Below are 15265 nucleotides of genomic sequence, written 5' to 3'. Positions count from 1 at the left end.
ATACTATATCTTTAAGGTACCAAACAAAGAAGTCTCTGATTTAACTCTCTAGCTGATGTCTTGTTGTCTGATAATGAAAGGATAATGTTGTCTATATTGAAAGGAACTGAAATTTTATATGCCACGAATGACTGCAATAAACTTTTCAATAACTACAGTCCTTTTCTCCTTTTCTTTTCTTAACAGGCAATGTACGAGCATCTGGGAGAGTTGCTCACAGTCTTAATCACTCTGGATGAAATAATTGACAATCATGCCACCCTGAAGGATCACTGGACCATGTATAAGAGGTGTGTCTCTGAGGGTATGAAAAATACTTCCACAACATAAAAGCATGTGCATGTGTCTTTGTTCCAAGAAAATGTGGGAACGTGGATTTTGGTAGTCCTGAGAGTTTTCCAGAAATCTCAATGAAGAGCAGGGCTAAGCTCCCACTGTGTCCTTCTAACAGCATCAGTAAGTTTTTAAATTGCTGAATGTTACATTTACAATACACGGTAAGCATCTTGACAAACAGAGTAATGGTTGGTGGCGTTTAAAATATATTCAATAAGAAATCTAATTTTGTACAGAACTGATCTAAGGCTATCCATATTGATCATGGGGATGGGCATACAGATTTAAGTAAGAATGCTATCTTAAGTAAAAGCTGAAGAGTCAACAATTATAAAGGTAGTTAAATTGGTGGAATAACAACTCTTTTTCATTGAAAACCTAAATAAATGGGAGTTATTCAAATGCATATGGCTTATGAAGACCTGGTAGGTTTTGGTTTTGTTTTGTTCAATTTTGGAGTTGCTGCTGGGCACAGATGTGAGCAATTAAAACCTATTCTCAAAATAGTACAGGATATGATAAAACTGTTAGCATGTTTTAATTGTGTTTGTATGTATGTGTTCCATGCCTACTCCTTATAGGCTGCTAAAATCTGTCCATCACAACCCTTCTAAGTTTGGGATACAAGAAGATAAACTGAAGCCATTTGAAAAGCTGCTGTTAAAACTGGAATGCCAGTTGCTTGATGGAATGATATTTCAGGTAATGAAATTAATGTTCCCCAGTATGATAGGGGAAACTATTACATTAAAGTGAGACTCTTCTTAGAATGTTTTGTTTGGTTTTTTTTTTTGTTCCGGATACAGTGATGTGTGAATTTGGCTCTTGCATCTGTGCATGGAAAAAAAAAAGGCTGTATTGTAAGATCCTTGCTCTTCTCATGTGCTAGAACTGTGCCAGGCTTTGAATGGTAGCAGTTAATGCTTACTATTTTGCAGAATTAAAGAAACACATACAACTTGGCATTAAGACTCTGTATTATCAGGGAGTCTGTTTTTCACCAGAAATTTTAATAGTGGTCAGGCTTATATAGCATAGGTCCACTTTATTTTAGCTACAGGTTAAAGTCTCCTCAGTAATCTTGAAAATATGTTAAGTGTGACCTCTTATTATATATTTTGTCTCATTCCTAGCATATGAGACAGGTAGCTGTCATGGGGTACCACTTCAGTGGTGTATACCCCCAAAACATGCAAGTGTACAGGTGAATGAGAAGGATTATTACTTTCTCAATACAGTTAATTTAAATGTGTTCATAAGAGAAGCCATCTTTTCTTAGAAAAGTGTGTATTTGAGACACTGAAATCGGATGTTATGGCGTAGTGGGCAGAGGATAGCATTGCTGAATCTGGTCACAGCAGAGTCAGTTGAACAGGACAGTTGCTCAATTCTTACTGTTACATCTTAAATGGCATAGGGAAGAAGGTTTTGTTCTGTAAAAGCCTCCATAAGGGAAATTATAAATAAATAATTAAACATAATTTGACTTACTCTTTCAAAGGACATTGCTACCAGCTATCCATTTGTCATCTGTATTTCTCTAATGTTGCATTAGTACAAAGACTTCATTATATGTTTGAGACATCAGTAGGATTTGTCTGGTATTCATTCACGACGTTTCCCCTTTTGTCCTGCCAACACCCCTTTCTAATAAAAATACATGAAAAATATTCTTGTATACAATTCCATTCAAGGCTTATCTGATATCTTTAGAAAATCTGAAGTGTGTCTCTATCCCTGCCCCCCCCGCCCCCCTCCCGCACTATTGTGTGGGTTTTGGTAATTTTTTTTAAACCACCACAGTGGTGTGGGAGTTTTAAACTACAAGTTCATGAACCACATCCTACAAATGACTTGCATGATAATTTTGTTTAGTTTAACAGACATTTAGTAACATATTATAATGTAATAATGCAAATACGCATCTAGTTTCTTATCACTAGCACATCATGTGGTTTCTTTAACAGAAATGTTAAGTAAATAAAATGGTTTTTTGAATGTTAGGTATAAGAAAGGTTTTTAATGTTTTCTGTTATACTAAATAATTTAAGTATACTTAAAACAATCTGTATGTTGTGAAGTCTAAGACTAATTTCAGGTTAGTGCTATACGACATAAATCAATGTGCTCTTGCAGTCTTACTCTCTTGCAAAATCAGTATTCTTTTAAGGTTCAAAATTCATGGCATTATCATTATGCTTTTTTTTTTTCCCTTTTTGCTCAGGCCTGTATAGAGCAACAATTTGACTCTGTAAATGGTGGAGTGTCAGTGTCAAAGAACAGTACGTTTGCTGAAGAATTTGCTCATACTCTTCGCACAGCTTTTGCAAGTATTGAAGCCAAACTTGGTAATGCAAGCTCTTGTTTCTCCTGCCTGTGTCACTGTTTCTACAATTGTTTGTATTGTTTGTCTGGGAGTAGACTTCAAAAAAGGATTTTTTTGGTGTATTTCTGCAGGGGAACCTTCAGAAATTGACCAGAGAGATAAATATGTGGGCATCTGTGGCCTCTTTGTACTGCATTTTCAGATTTTTCGGACCATAGACAAGAAATTTTACAAGTCATTGTTGGATGTCTGTAAAAAGGTGAATGCTTTATTCTTTTGTCAATAATTACGAGGAGGGAAAAATCTTCAGTAATGAAGTAGATAATTTTCTTAGTTGTATAGCATAGCAAAGACTTGTGAAAAGAAAACACACGATTTTCCAAAACAAGTCAGAAAGCAGAATTAAGATTTTTCTGCTTCTTATAACTTCCTTCCCCCTCCCATTTTCTTTTAAAGATGCTCTAAAACCTGTCCACTCACTTAACAGCAAGGTAAAATAACTTGAAATTAGCATTAAAATGTTTCTTCTCAAGATTAATGTGGCACTGAGGACAAAAAATTGTTTGAGTTCTGAGTATTGTGGGACTGAATAAATGCTTTGGGTTTTGACCTTGGCTATAAACATGTATCTTGAAAGACCCCTAAGTCCAAAGGTGATTGGGGCTTTTTCATATCAGGTGGTATTAAGAAATTATTAGATTCTCTAATACTGTTTAGAATCACTGAGAGTGGTAGTAACTTTGCCTGTGGTGTCCTTAGTGGACTTCTAGGGGAGAAACCTTTCTTAATGTGAATGTAATACTTTGTAGAAATTAGTTACGCAGAAATAAACTGAATTATATGTTATGGTTCAAGAGAGGCATAAGAAATATGCATAGTGGCATAGTATTTGTTGTAGTTATTTATGTTTATTGCTACTTGTAGTATTTTTCCCTCTTTTTCTTTTTTTTTCCCCAGGTACCAGCCATCACATTAACTGCTAACATTATCTGGTTTGCTGACCACTTTCTGGTTCAGAAGATACCAGCTGCTGCCAAACTTCTGGACAAGAAAAGTGTTCATACAGTTAAAATGCAAAGGGAGAACTTTCTACAGCAGAAGGCACAGTCACTTACCAAGTATGCTTCCTAAATATTGCTTCATGGTGATGTTTGGCAAACAGTTTATAAACACGTGGGTTTCTTCATTCAGTGTACTAGCATGTTGTGTAGTGTTGCTCAGTGGTGTTAAACAACTCTTCCATTTCACTGCAGCAATATGTGTGTGTTAGTGTTGCTGACAAAGTGTTGGTCAAAACGAAGCTTTTTTCATGTCAAACTTCCAGAAAAATGTGTATTATGTAACCAAAATAACAAAGTTCCTGACAATTCTAAATACTTGATTGTTTCAATTATTTTTACTTACATATTTCCAACTTCCATTTTTTTTAAACTAGTGTCTAGTAACCTGAGCTGCTCTGTTTTCTGTTAGTGCTCTCTGCTTTCTATGTGTTTATGGAGATAAGTCGCTAGTAAGCTTATAAAGGGTTTTTTCTCTGCTCGGTGATGATACTTCCTTTGCAAGCATTTCTTTCTTCATGACTGTTTTAACTGCTTGTTTCATGGTTTTTTAAATTATCTATATTTGAAAAGGCTTCTCTTCTTTTGTGCTCTGCATGTAGTTTGCAGGTTACTTCCTTCTCTAAGTTCTTTCTAAAATGCTTTTAAAGATGAGTTTTTGGGGTTTTTTTTTGAGTTGTCAGTTTTATGAACAAGTGCGCATAGGGAGATAACAGGGCTAAGATTTCTGTTTATATTGCAGACCAAAACAAGAAGGTGGAAAATGAGATCTGTGGAGTAGAAGTAAAAACTTAGATTTTGCAGGTTGTCTTCCAACCCTGTATGCAAGCTGGCAGAACTGGGTTGGAAAGGAGAGGGGAGGGGGGGGAAAGCAGCTCCATGCCTACATGATCCTCTGGCAGATTATTTTCACTACCGTCCTGTTTCTGTTTCTATCCGCTTCTTCCTGGTTTATGTCCTACATCTACAGGAAGAGTCAAGAGCTCTGACTGAGTTCTTTCCTGGGCTGTGATTCCTGGATGGAGCATAATAGCACTGCTGCTTTGCTTTTGGTCTTGGACAGTGGTACAAATCATGTCTGGCAGCTCTTAAGATTAAGAAAAGGTTGAAAAAGATCTGGGTATTCACGGACATTTTGAGGATGTTGTAATACAACGCAGATTTTGCATCTGCTGATTTGAATTCTGCCAATAACTTTTTCTTACTTTTTTTACAAGTTCTTGCATTGCCTTTGATAATTGGACTGTTGCCTTAAATATGAGTATTCTTTAAAGTGTAATTTTTTATGTCAAAATCAATGACTTAAACACATTCCTGCTATAACTGCTACAATAAGTAGTATTGCAGTGTCACGGTTCTTTTAAAACTGAACTTTATTTAAACATTTAATTACAACTAATATAATCCAAGCATATTAACTTCTGGAGGATTATGTTATTTAAGAGCAGTCCAGTTTGGCATTGATGTAATGACAAGTTTTATATATATATATATATATATATATAAAAATATTATATTTTTATATATTATAATATATAAAAATATATTATATTATATATATAAAACCTCAATATTCAATATATATATATAAAATATATAAATATAAATGTGTATTATATATATATAAAAACTCAAAAATTCAAACTTGGAGGAAAAAATTAACATAAGTGTAGGACTTTTTTGTCTGGTGTTTAAAAGCATTTTCTAGCAGTTTTATTTACTGTTTTAATTTAAAGAAGTGTAGTATATGTACCGCTAAGAGGGCCATTTGTTCTCTTGAAAGGTAGATGATTTTGATTCTTTGGGATATGTTTGTACAGATTTAATTGGCAGACTAATCCTTATCGATACAGAATTAAAATGTAAATGAATATGAGGTTCTCATACTTCTGGGAATGGAGTTATTACTTTGGGGACTGAAGATTTAATGTATTTCCCTTGGAAGAATTTAAGCTTTGGAAAGAGAAAAGAAAATTGTCGTATTCTTCTTATTTGAAGTGAGCAACATTGTTTGTTTCCTTCTCCAGAGATATGCAGTCATATTATGTTTTTGTGAGCTCGTGGATGACAAAAATGGAATCTATCTTGTCAAAGGAGCAACGCGTGGATAAGTTTGCAGAAGATCTTTCTAACCGCTGCAATGTTTTCATCCAGGTGTGCAGTCTTTTAATGTGGTGATACAGCAAATGATGCAGCAAACTGATGTTTTGATGCAAGTTGTTGAACATAAAAAGAAATCACAGAGGTTCTGTGATCATCGGTGTGTTATTTTACAATGTGGGAAAACTCTAAAATTTTAAATGCCTGGTAGATTTTAAGTAAATCTGTAAAAGGTACTTCTATAAAACATGTCGGGGAAGCGAATCTGACTAAATATTCCGTGGCTAAAATTTTGGATTTTTTTCTTGACTTAGGAAATTGAGAAAGCTTAATTTCCTCTGTAGTAAAGGTTTTGGGTTTCTTTCCTTTTGAGTCAGTCATGAGGTACATAAGTTGGACTGAACCAGTGTCTAATTTAGTTTTATTTAGCACAGTACATCCAGTAAAGGTTTTGTGTTGTTTCATTGTGCTTTGCCTAGTGATGGTACTTTGCAAGAATCTTACTACGTTCCAAGGCAGCTGGTTTTCTTTTGGCCTACTAACAGCATGTAGTCTTAATGTAAGATGCATCTTATTTCTGAATTTATTTTTTGCTAGTTTTGATATGTATCTATCTGCCTGACAGAAATCTGATGAGAATAGGTGTGTGATAGAAGTATGATCCTGAATCTTCCATATTTAAAGACATACATGTACTAAGATCTGTGGGTTTTATATTAGAATTATTTGCAGTGGACTTAAGTAAATTTTGCTCTGTAGCAAATTGAGTTTCCTACACAGCTTGCTGTCTTTTCCTAGTCAATTTTTTTATTGTTACTGCTTTTCCTTTGAAATAAATTAAATAACATTTTTGTCACGCTGTATGTAATCAACATTGTATTTAAAAGCTTAGCATACATTGATTTAGAAATGATTGCTTTTTTATTGTGGGATGGACAGTTCTATTTAGACAGTGTAGAACTGTATAAATACTGTTAGTGTATTTATTCCACGGAATCTGGAAGTCTTTGGTTTTGTGGTAGGCTGTTTTTTGGGGGATGGGAGTTGTTTGGTGGGTTGGTTTACAATAGGTCTGAAGTTATTAGACGTTTGAGGCTGCGCGACTAATTCACTGACCTATGTTTAATTTGAATGGTAATAAAAAGGTCTCATTCAGCTTTGGGATCTCAGGCTTGCTTATTAGGTGGAGTGGTAGGTTCTTCTGTGTGAAGAGGCAATTGTTAGTTCTGTCATGTATGAAAGAAAACAGAGAGGATATGTTGTGAAAAAATTATTTCCTCCCCCTTTACTCATTTTATTTTTAGGGTTTTCTTTATGCATACAGTCTCAGCACCATCATTAAAACTACAATGAATCTCTACATGTCAATGCAAAAACCTATGACCAAAACCTCGGTGAAAGCTTTGTGCAGACTTGTAGAACTTCTGAAGGTAGGTTGCTGGATGAAAACTGTTTATTTCATGTAGGCCTTTACAGAGAACATTGACCAAACGTCACATATTAACAACATATTAACATCTTCCCCCTTGTGTCCGTCCCGTCCCCTCCCCCCCCCCAAAAAAAAACCAAAACAAACAAACAAGGAAACAAACCCCCAAAAAACCAAACCAAACTAAAAAAACCCAAACGAAAAAACGACAACTGAGTGGGGACATGTTTTTGCATGGCTTCTTGTTCAAGACTGGATTTGGTTAGAAAACAAGAAATTTGGGAGGCTAGAACTGATTTATTTAACTTCTAATTGCCTTCCTTAGTTATCACAGAATGATTGAGGTTGGAAGGGATCTCTGTAGGTCATCTGGTCCAACCTTCCCCTGCTCAAGCATGACCACCTAGAGCTGGCTGCCCAGGACCGTGTCCAGATGACTTTTGAATATCTCCAAGGATGGAGACTCCATAACCACCCTGGGCAATCAGCTTGTGCCAGTGCTTGGGTCATCCTCACAGTAAGAAAGTGTTTCCTGATGTTCAAAGGGAAACTCCTGTGTTTCAGTTTGTGCCCATTGCCTCTTGTCCTGTCATTGGGCACCTCTGAAAAAAGCCCGACTCTGTCTTCTTTGCATGCTCCCTTCAGGTATTTGTATACATTGATAAGATTCCCCCCCTCCCTCCCCCAATGCCTTCTCTTCTCCAGGATGAACAGTCCAAGCCCTCTCAGCCTTTCCTCATATGTGAGATGCTTCAGTCCCTTAATTATCTTTGTGGCCCTTGGCTGGACTCTCTCCAGTATGTTCATGTCTCTCTTGTACTGAGGAGCCCAGAGCTGGATACAATACTCCAGGTGTGGTCTTACCAGTGCTGAGTAGAGGGGAAGAGTCGCCTCCCTTAACTTGCAGGCAACACTTTGTCGAATGCAGCCAAAGATACCATTAGCCGCCTTTGCAGCAAGGGCACGCTGCTGGCTCATGTTCAACTCGGTGACCACTAGGACCCCTAGGTTCTTCTCTGCCAAGCTGCTTACCAGCTGGATTGCTCCCAATATATATTGGTGTATGGGGTTCCTCCTCAGGTGCAGGACTTTGCACTTCTGGTACTTTTTCCAAAAGGAAGATACTCTGTTTTGAGATAACTTCAGAAAGCAATGTTGAACAGAGCTGGATTATTTAAAAAAACAAACAAAAAAACCCCAACAAAACTTACATCAGTCCTGAAACTTTTTTACGCTCCTGAATAATTTGATTTTCTCAGTTTCTAAGGGTTAGTTGCCACTGCTACTAACAGTATGTTACAAAGTGGAAAGAGTCTATATTTGCAGCGTGAATGAGTCAGCCAACAGAAAGCCAAATTCTAAAGGCAACAGTTTCAGTAACTACATGAACTATTGTGTTTTGGGATTGACTTTAGGCAATACAACACATGTTTTACCGAAGAAGTATGGTTGTAGCGGATTCTGTGACACACATCGCTCAGCATCTGCAGTATCAGGCTCTTCACTCTATTTCTGTAGCCAAGGTATGTAATCCAAGTTCTAATAATTAATCTTCCTACATAAGTGTTTAACAAAAAATCTTGATTTTAAATTATTTTTCTTACTTTTGCAAAATCGGTAGTGTAGTGCTCTATCATAATTGACAGATATATAAGTTTTCCAGTAGATCAGAGCTTTGCCCTAGAAACTGTACAGCAAAGATGGTTATCTGCTTTTGACCAAGAATGGTTCCTCTCGTCCTCTGAACTGCTGCATCTCTTGTTGTGTTCCTCTTGTGTTCCTTTTAGTTTTTATTTCTAGTGATTTTCATAAACTGACCTTTTCTTACCTCTTTTCTAATGCACATTCTTAAAGCAATCTGTTATAGGTCTAAGCAAACAGGCTGTTATTTATTTAAATCTTTGTCTGCTTGGCTTGGTTAATACATGACAGCTTATGGGAGTCTAATGTGGGCATAAATTCACTATTTTGCTGTGGGGTGAAATGGCTTCTGACGGTGAGACACCGTAATACCTACATATTATATCTTTTTATAAACAAGAGCAGTTTACTACACATTTTGTTTATCAAATCTTGAGTTTCTGAATTCAGGACAAATGGGTAAATGAGATTTTAGTATACCTGTTCAGCTGTATTAGTGATTGTTTTATTCTTTCATGACATTCAGTAGCAGAATTTCAAAAGAGGTATGCTGTTGATATCAGTGCAGCTATTAAGTTTTCCTCTTAATTTTTTTGTTTTGGCCATGCTCACGTAAATGGATTACAATTTTAACAGTAGATTTCTGTATTTCGGAATTTTGTTTGATATTTTTGAAATTTGGCTGTAATCTCCATTTATGTGTCTGGCATCTCCATATTTTCTAGTGTGAGCAAAAAAAAAAAGTTGTACTTCTAAAAAGCTGATGTATAAAAAAATAAAACCCGGGGAGTAGCACGAAATGAAGAAGTTCCAAGCTTGAAAGCTACTAATGTGTATCTTCAAACAAACAGTTCACATATATTTAGATAACTTTCATAATCTTTCAAATGATATCTGTAATTACATTACACATTATTTCTAAAGGCATAGAAATATGCTGAGACTTGTGTAATGAGTGGATATCAAAGAACACATCTGTGAAAAATTCTTGATATTTTGACTACTTTTCAGAAAAGATGTAAGAGGCAAATGCTGGTAAACAGAAGAGTTTGTTAGTACTAATCTTTTTCTATCTGCTCCACTTAGAAACAAAGTGGTGTAAGGTCTAAGGCTTATACCTAACATAGCTTTAGCATGTAAGGTTAGGAGCTTCATGTTGAACATTCTTAGAATCGGAAGAGGTTTTCTTTAACTCGTTCATGAAACTGTACCTCTTCCGAGTTACGCTGCTATTCACAAATACATCTGTGACTTCAACTTCTTGGCCAGAAGACTTCATTTGTTCATGCAGATATTTTTGCACTTAATCTTAAATAAGAATTTGTAGAAAACTGCAAGTCATCGTTATTACCATGTTTATACGTCTTCTGGCTCTTCACCTGTAAACTGGATTTTGTTACCAACAACAGGGAGACACTGATTAAAAAGTAATTTAAAAAAGTTTAAATTACATGTACCTTAGAACTAAAATTGGCATGCAGTCACATGCACTTTGCACAGTATTTGTACACTATATGACCTGACCCATGTTCATCTGAACTGCACATATTCCAAGTGTATCAATAGGTAATACCACTGAACTGACAGAGTAAGTGAATCTGGATTTGGTTAGCTCTGTCCACAAAACATAATTTGTTTGCAGAAATACTCAGTTTATGGCAAGTCCCTAACCTTTGGAAAGAAAGAGGTAAGCTATTGCTTTTGGACTTAGGCTTTTCTCCTAATTTCTGTGTCTTTCTGTCATCAAGAAAAGAGTCATTTCTGATAAAAAGTACAGTGAGCAACGCCTGGATGTCCTGTCTGCTTTGGTGTTGGCTGAGAACACCCTCAATGGGCCAAGTACAAAACAGAGGCGACTAATTGTTTCCCTTGCACTGAGTGTGGGAACACAGATGGTAAGTGCCATGATTGTTCCAGACCTTTACTTGTTTGGTGTAGTATCTTATAAAGAAATATAATCTTGTCTTTTTTTTTATTTGCACAGAAAACTTTTAAAGATGAAGAACTCATTCCCCTTCAGTTAGTTCTGAAAAAACTAGACTTGATCAGTGAACTTATAGAGCGGTAAGCAGTGGCACGTGATATATAGAAGGCAGTGTAGTGTCACTGGGGGAGCTGGATCTTCACTGTGCGAATTGCAAAATCTGGTAGCTGCATGCTGGTGGTGATTTTTGCATGTATTGTAGACCAGGGATGGACAGAAAGAATTCCAGACCTAAGCCTGAAGCTTACTGGTCTTTGGGGAAGTCATATTTTACCTAACTGTTGCCAATTAGGTAATCCATTTCTCTGATTGTTTAGAAATTCTGTCACTTTCTTGGATGGCTCGGCTTTATTTTAAGCTAAAGTCTTCCTCTTAACCCAAACCCAAAAGTTATGAGTTAATACCAGTCTGTTTGGGAGATCAGGCTGTTAGTTCACAAGTGACACCATGTTTTACTGCTGCTGTAGTTTTAGTGGGCACTCAATTTCCATAATGTTGGCCATCTGAAAGCCAGGTGAATATCTGGGTTCCATGCATACTTTATGGAGGGAGGCAAACACCTTCAGTGGATGATTCATGGGGTAAATTCCTGGGATAAGTGTTGTACACAGGTTGTATCAGGAAAGGCCTGTTTCTCTTTTTTGACTTACAGGAGAAACTTAGAATATATGTTTGACTTCTAGGCTACTGATTGCATGCAATAAGAAAATAGTTATTTAGGATTTTGCTGTAATGTACGGTTTAATTCTTTCAGAGACTGAGTAAACCTTTTTTCTAAAGCAGGTACCTTTTGTTTATAAATGTCCTAGTGGAAAACAAGGGGGAAAAAAGTTCTTTATTCAAGAACTTTATTTTGAAGTACAATGCATCTGCATCTTTTACTTATTAATGTAACCATGTAAAACTTAGGCTTGAAACACAGTTGTCTTTAGTTTAAACACACTAAAAAAAAATCACTGTGTTAAAAGAACAGCTTCTTCCAATTCTGTGTCTAATAAGTAACCTTGTATTCTAGAGTTCGAGTACAATGTGACTGTTGTTTCTTATACTGGCATCGAGCAGTCTTTCCAATTTATTTAGATGATGTGTATGAAAATGCTGTTGATTCTGCTAGACTGCATGTAAGTAATAATGTTAGTAACTTAGTTTAACAAGCCACTGTAGTGGGAGGGATTCAGAGGAGGACAGGATAAAGGTTAGACTGAAACTCTTAAGGAAAAAGCTCAAAAAAAAAAAAAAGTAAAATCCAGGCAAGAGTTACTACTGAGGCAGAAATTTCTTATCAATCTGGAGGATATAAAAGCAGTCTTTGTTCTAAATCTAATTAAAGTATATCTGTTAGATTGCTCTAAAAATCTCAGATTGGTGTTGTTAACTCTGGGTCTCTGTGTGTCTGTCTGTCTCTTTACTCTCTCTTCATTCATTCTAATTTGAAATGAACATCTTTTGCTAGACTTGAACATTAAAAGTCTTTGTTCCACATTGTGGTTACGTATTTCTAAAGCACATATCACTGTGTTCAGTGATGCCGTGTGGGATAGTTGTCCTGTAGCTTTTTCCAACCCTCGTCTCTCCTCCCTTCTTTGAAGTATCAAGTATTTACTGCAGAAGTGAATCATGCTTTGGCATACTAATCCCGATAAAAATCAATCATCTATTCCAGTATTGTGCATGCCATGGTCAATTACAGTAGTAAAATGATTATAGTGCAAATAATTTCAGATTAAATAGCTAATAATTATGACCTTCCAGTAAATGGATCAGTAGCAACTAAATACTTCGGATGAACTCATTAAGGACAGGAAACTTCATTAGGGTTTATGAAGTCTATTTTTAATAAAAGGGGGAAGACTAGCGATTTTGATTTTTTTGTTAGCTTTGAACACTATTTGAGATGCTGTTGACATGTCTGTCAATCTACTGGTTAAGTATAATAATTTGTTTTTTCAGTATATGTTTAGTGCACTACGGGACTGTGTACCTGCTATGATGCATGCAAGACACTTGGAATCTTACGAGGTGCTTCTGGAATGCTATGACAAAGAAATCATGGAAGTGCTCAATGAGGTAATTTGTTGTGAATGGAAATTAAAGGCGACACTGTGCTTGGAATAACTTATAGGCCAGCATCTATTGTACCGAACCTGATATGATCTATAAAAATAGCACAGAGACCTTTGATATTGGTGTGAAGTATTTTAATAAATAAGAAAGTGTTCACTGATGATTTTGGTTATTTAAGACGTGTTGTTAATGGTATCTATGTTGGCTGGGAACATGAAAATTCTGCACTCTAAATTACATAAGTTGGCAAAACCTGTTACAGATTTGACTATGCAGACAGAGGAGTGCTTTTTGTCAGGTTAGTTTCTGCTTCTGTGAATGCCTAAAATAACTACTACTGTTCTTACTATGTATGCACAGCTTTTAGTAGTGAAGGCTCTGTAAATGTAGGTGGCCTCTGTAGTGAATAATTATCTAGAATTACAAAGGATGTTTAATGGAGAGAAAATGTGAATTCAGATTTCCCAAGTCCTAGGTTTTAACCTTTGAACCACTCTTTTTGTTTGACTAGGTCAAAACCAAACATTACATATTCTGCAGAAAATCAGGCCAAATTGCTTATTGCAATTGCTTATTGCACTCTTCGCTGAGTTAGGTCTTATTATTATCTAGATAGATAGTCCTAAGCCTAATTCCCCGTAAGATGAGAAGTGAGAATACTTAAGTTTAAATTGTGTTAGGCTCCTACATGGAAGTTTTAATCATGTACAGAATGGCATTAGGTGGCTAAACCTTTATTTTTTCTGAGCTGTGTAGCTTTTTCTTGCTATTGTGTACTAGACCAAGAACACAGGAATTAAATATCCTTCTGGTTCCCAAGTATTGATTCTCGTTGACTTGTGTGGCCCTGCCAAAGCAAAGCTGTCTTCACTAGTTTAAACAGTCTTTTATGTATCTCTGGAGGGAGATGTTAGTTCTGCTAACAGAGCATTGTAAGCAGACACTGAACGTGACCTTTTTTTTTAAACTTCTCTGAATAGCACTTGCTGGACAAATTATGTAAAGAGATAGAAAAGGACCTGCGCTTATCAGTTCATACACACCTAAAACTGGATGACAGAAACCCCTTCAGAGTTGGTATGAAGGATCTAGCTCACTTCTTCTTTCTGAACCCAATACGTTTTTTCAATCGATTCATTGACATAAAAGGTGAGGAATTACAAATTTTCTCGATTCCATTACTTTCATCTCTGTTACACTTTGGCTTAGCATATCTTTTCACTTCTTTCCACACTTCCCTAACTAAATAGGTAGTATTATTTCAGTTCATCCTTTTATGTGTTTACAGCTTACGTAACTCACTATTTGGACAAGACCTTCTACAACTTGACGACTGTAGCTCTTCATGACTGGGCCACCTACAGTGAAATGAGAAACCTAGCAACTCAACGCTACGGTTTAAGTATGACTGAAGCACATCTTCCTAGCCAGACTCTGGAACAGGTACAGTGCCCACAGGATATGAGTATCATTTGTTCCATTACGCTGTCATACTTAGCTAGCTGTTCAAAGGACTGCGTTGTTAAAATGAACGTACCCAAGATTGGAGAACTGTTTGGAAAAAGTGACCTTTAATTTCTGGTTGACCTCTGAGACAGGATCTTTATCTACTTTTGGAAATAACACCGATACCAGTTAATTTCATCCTGGACTTGCATTATTCATTTTTTAACATAAGATTTAATAAAATTAAATCGGGTATACAAAGTCAGAGAATGTTTTCTTGAAAATTCAGTATCAGCAATGTGGCAAACAATACATCTGGAATACAACTGTCACAAGTCTGGAATGATCTTTTTCCTGGTTTATTGCTTGCTTCTTAGCAGGTTCTACTTAGTGGTCATCAAGAGAAACTGTTTCACAGGCTGGACATCGAGGACTTTGGGACATCTGTGCTTAGCTTAATAGGAGAGTGACTCAGAGCCTCCTAGAAACTGCTAAACATGGTTACATATAGAGTAAAGTTGCAGTTTCATCAAGTTAATGGTGAAGGCATTCACTGTTATATTCGGTGCAAAAGAAATACAACTTGCATATTTCTGAAGACTTTTCCTTCAAGAGTTTTAGTATCTTGGATATTTTTGGCAATTAGCTTCATTCCCTCATTTGGGTTAGCACATGGGTGAAAGCTCTTAGAAATACAGCCTCTTTTTTTCCTAACGTTCATGATGGCTGTGTCTTCCTAAGTTGAAAGAGGGCATAGAACTAAGCACTCTAGCTGCTTCTTGGTACAGAAGTGCTGTGGATTAGTTTCTGTTTCTGGCTTTGGCTTTCTATTGGCAATATTTGGCCATCACATTGTTATAAAGAATTAAATCATTTCACAA

General features: G+C 36.2%; 1 protein-coding gene across 10 annotated transcripts in view; it reads left to right on the top strand.

The window, feature by feature from the left end:
* The window catches only part of WASHC4 (WASH complex subunit 4), a 42898-nt gene that overhangs the window by 13107 nt on the left and 14526 nt on the right, over positions 1–15265 (top strand). For all 10 annotated transcript variants that reach the window (XR_012674593.1, XM_075157002.1, XM_075156995.1 and 7 more), the window contains 14 exons: positions 187–290; positions 918–1038; positions 2561–2684; positions 2794–2921; positions 3620–3780; positions 5748–5874; positions 7125–7250; positions 8665–8772; positions 10639–10785; positions 10875–10954; positions 11890–11995; positions 12825–12941; positions 13919–14087; positions 14227–14381. Coding sequence is in view for 9 of the 10 variants with exons in the window: in XM_075157002.1 (XP_075013103.1) it covers positions 187–290; positions 918–1038; positions 2561–2684; positions 2794–2921; positions 3620–3780; positions 5748–5874; positions 7125–7250; positions 8665–8772; positions 10639–10785; positions 10875–10954; positions 11890–11995; positions 12825–12941; positions 13919–14087; positions 14227–14381 (1773 nt within the window). In the remaining variant the exon portion in view is untranslated. The remainder of the gene's footprint in view (positions 1–186; positions 291–917; positions 1039–2560; positions 2685–2793; positions 2922–3619; positions 3781–5747; positions 5875–7124; positions 7251–8664; positions 8773–10638; positions 10786–10874; positions 10955–11889; positions 11996–12824; positions 12942–13918; positions 14088–14226; positions 14382–15265) is intronic.

Source organism: Calonectris borealis, chromosome 1 (genome assembly GCF_964195595.1).
Source record: "Calonectris borealis chromosome 1, bCalBor7.hap1.2, whole genome shotgun sequence".
In the NCBI taxonomy this organism is placed as follows: Eukaryota; Metazoa; Chordata; class Aves; order Procellariiformes; family Procellariidae; genus Calonectris; species Calonectris borealis.
The sequence above is the reverse complement of the archived record's forward strand: the minus strand, read 5'-3'. Positions and strand labels throughout refer to the sequence as shown.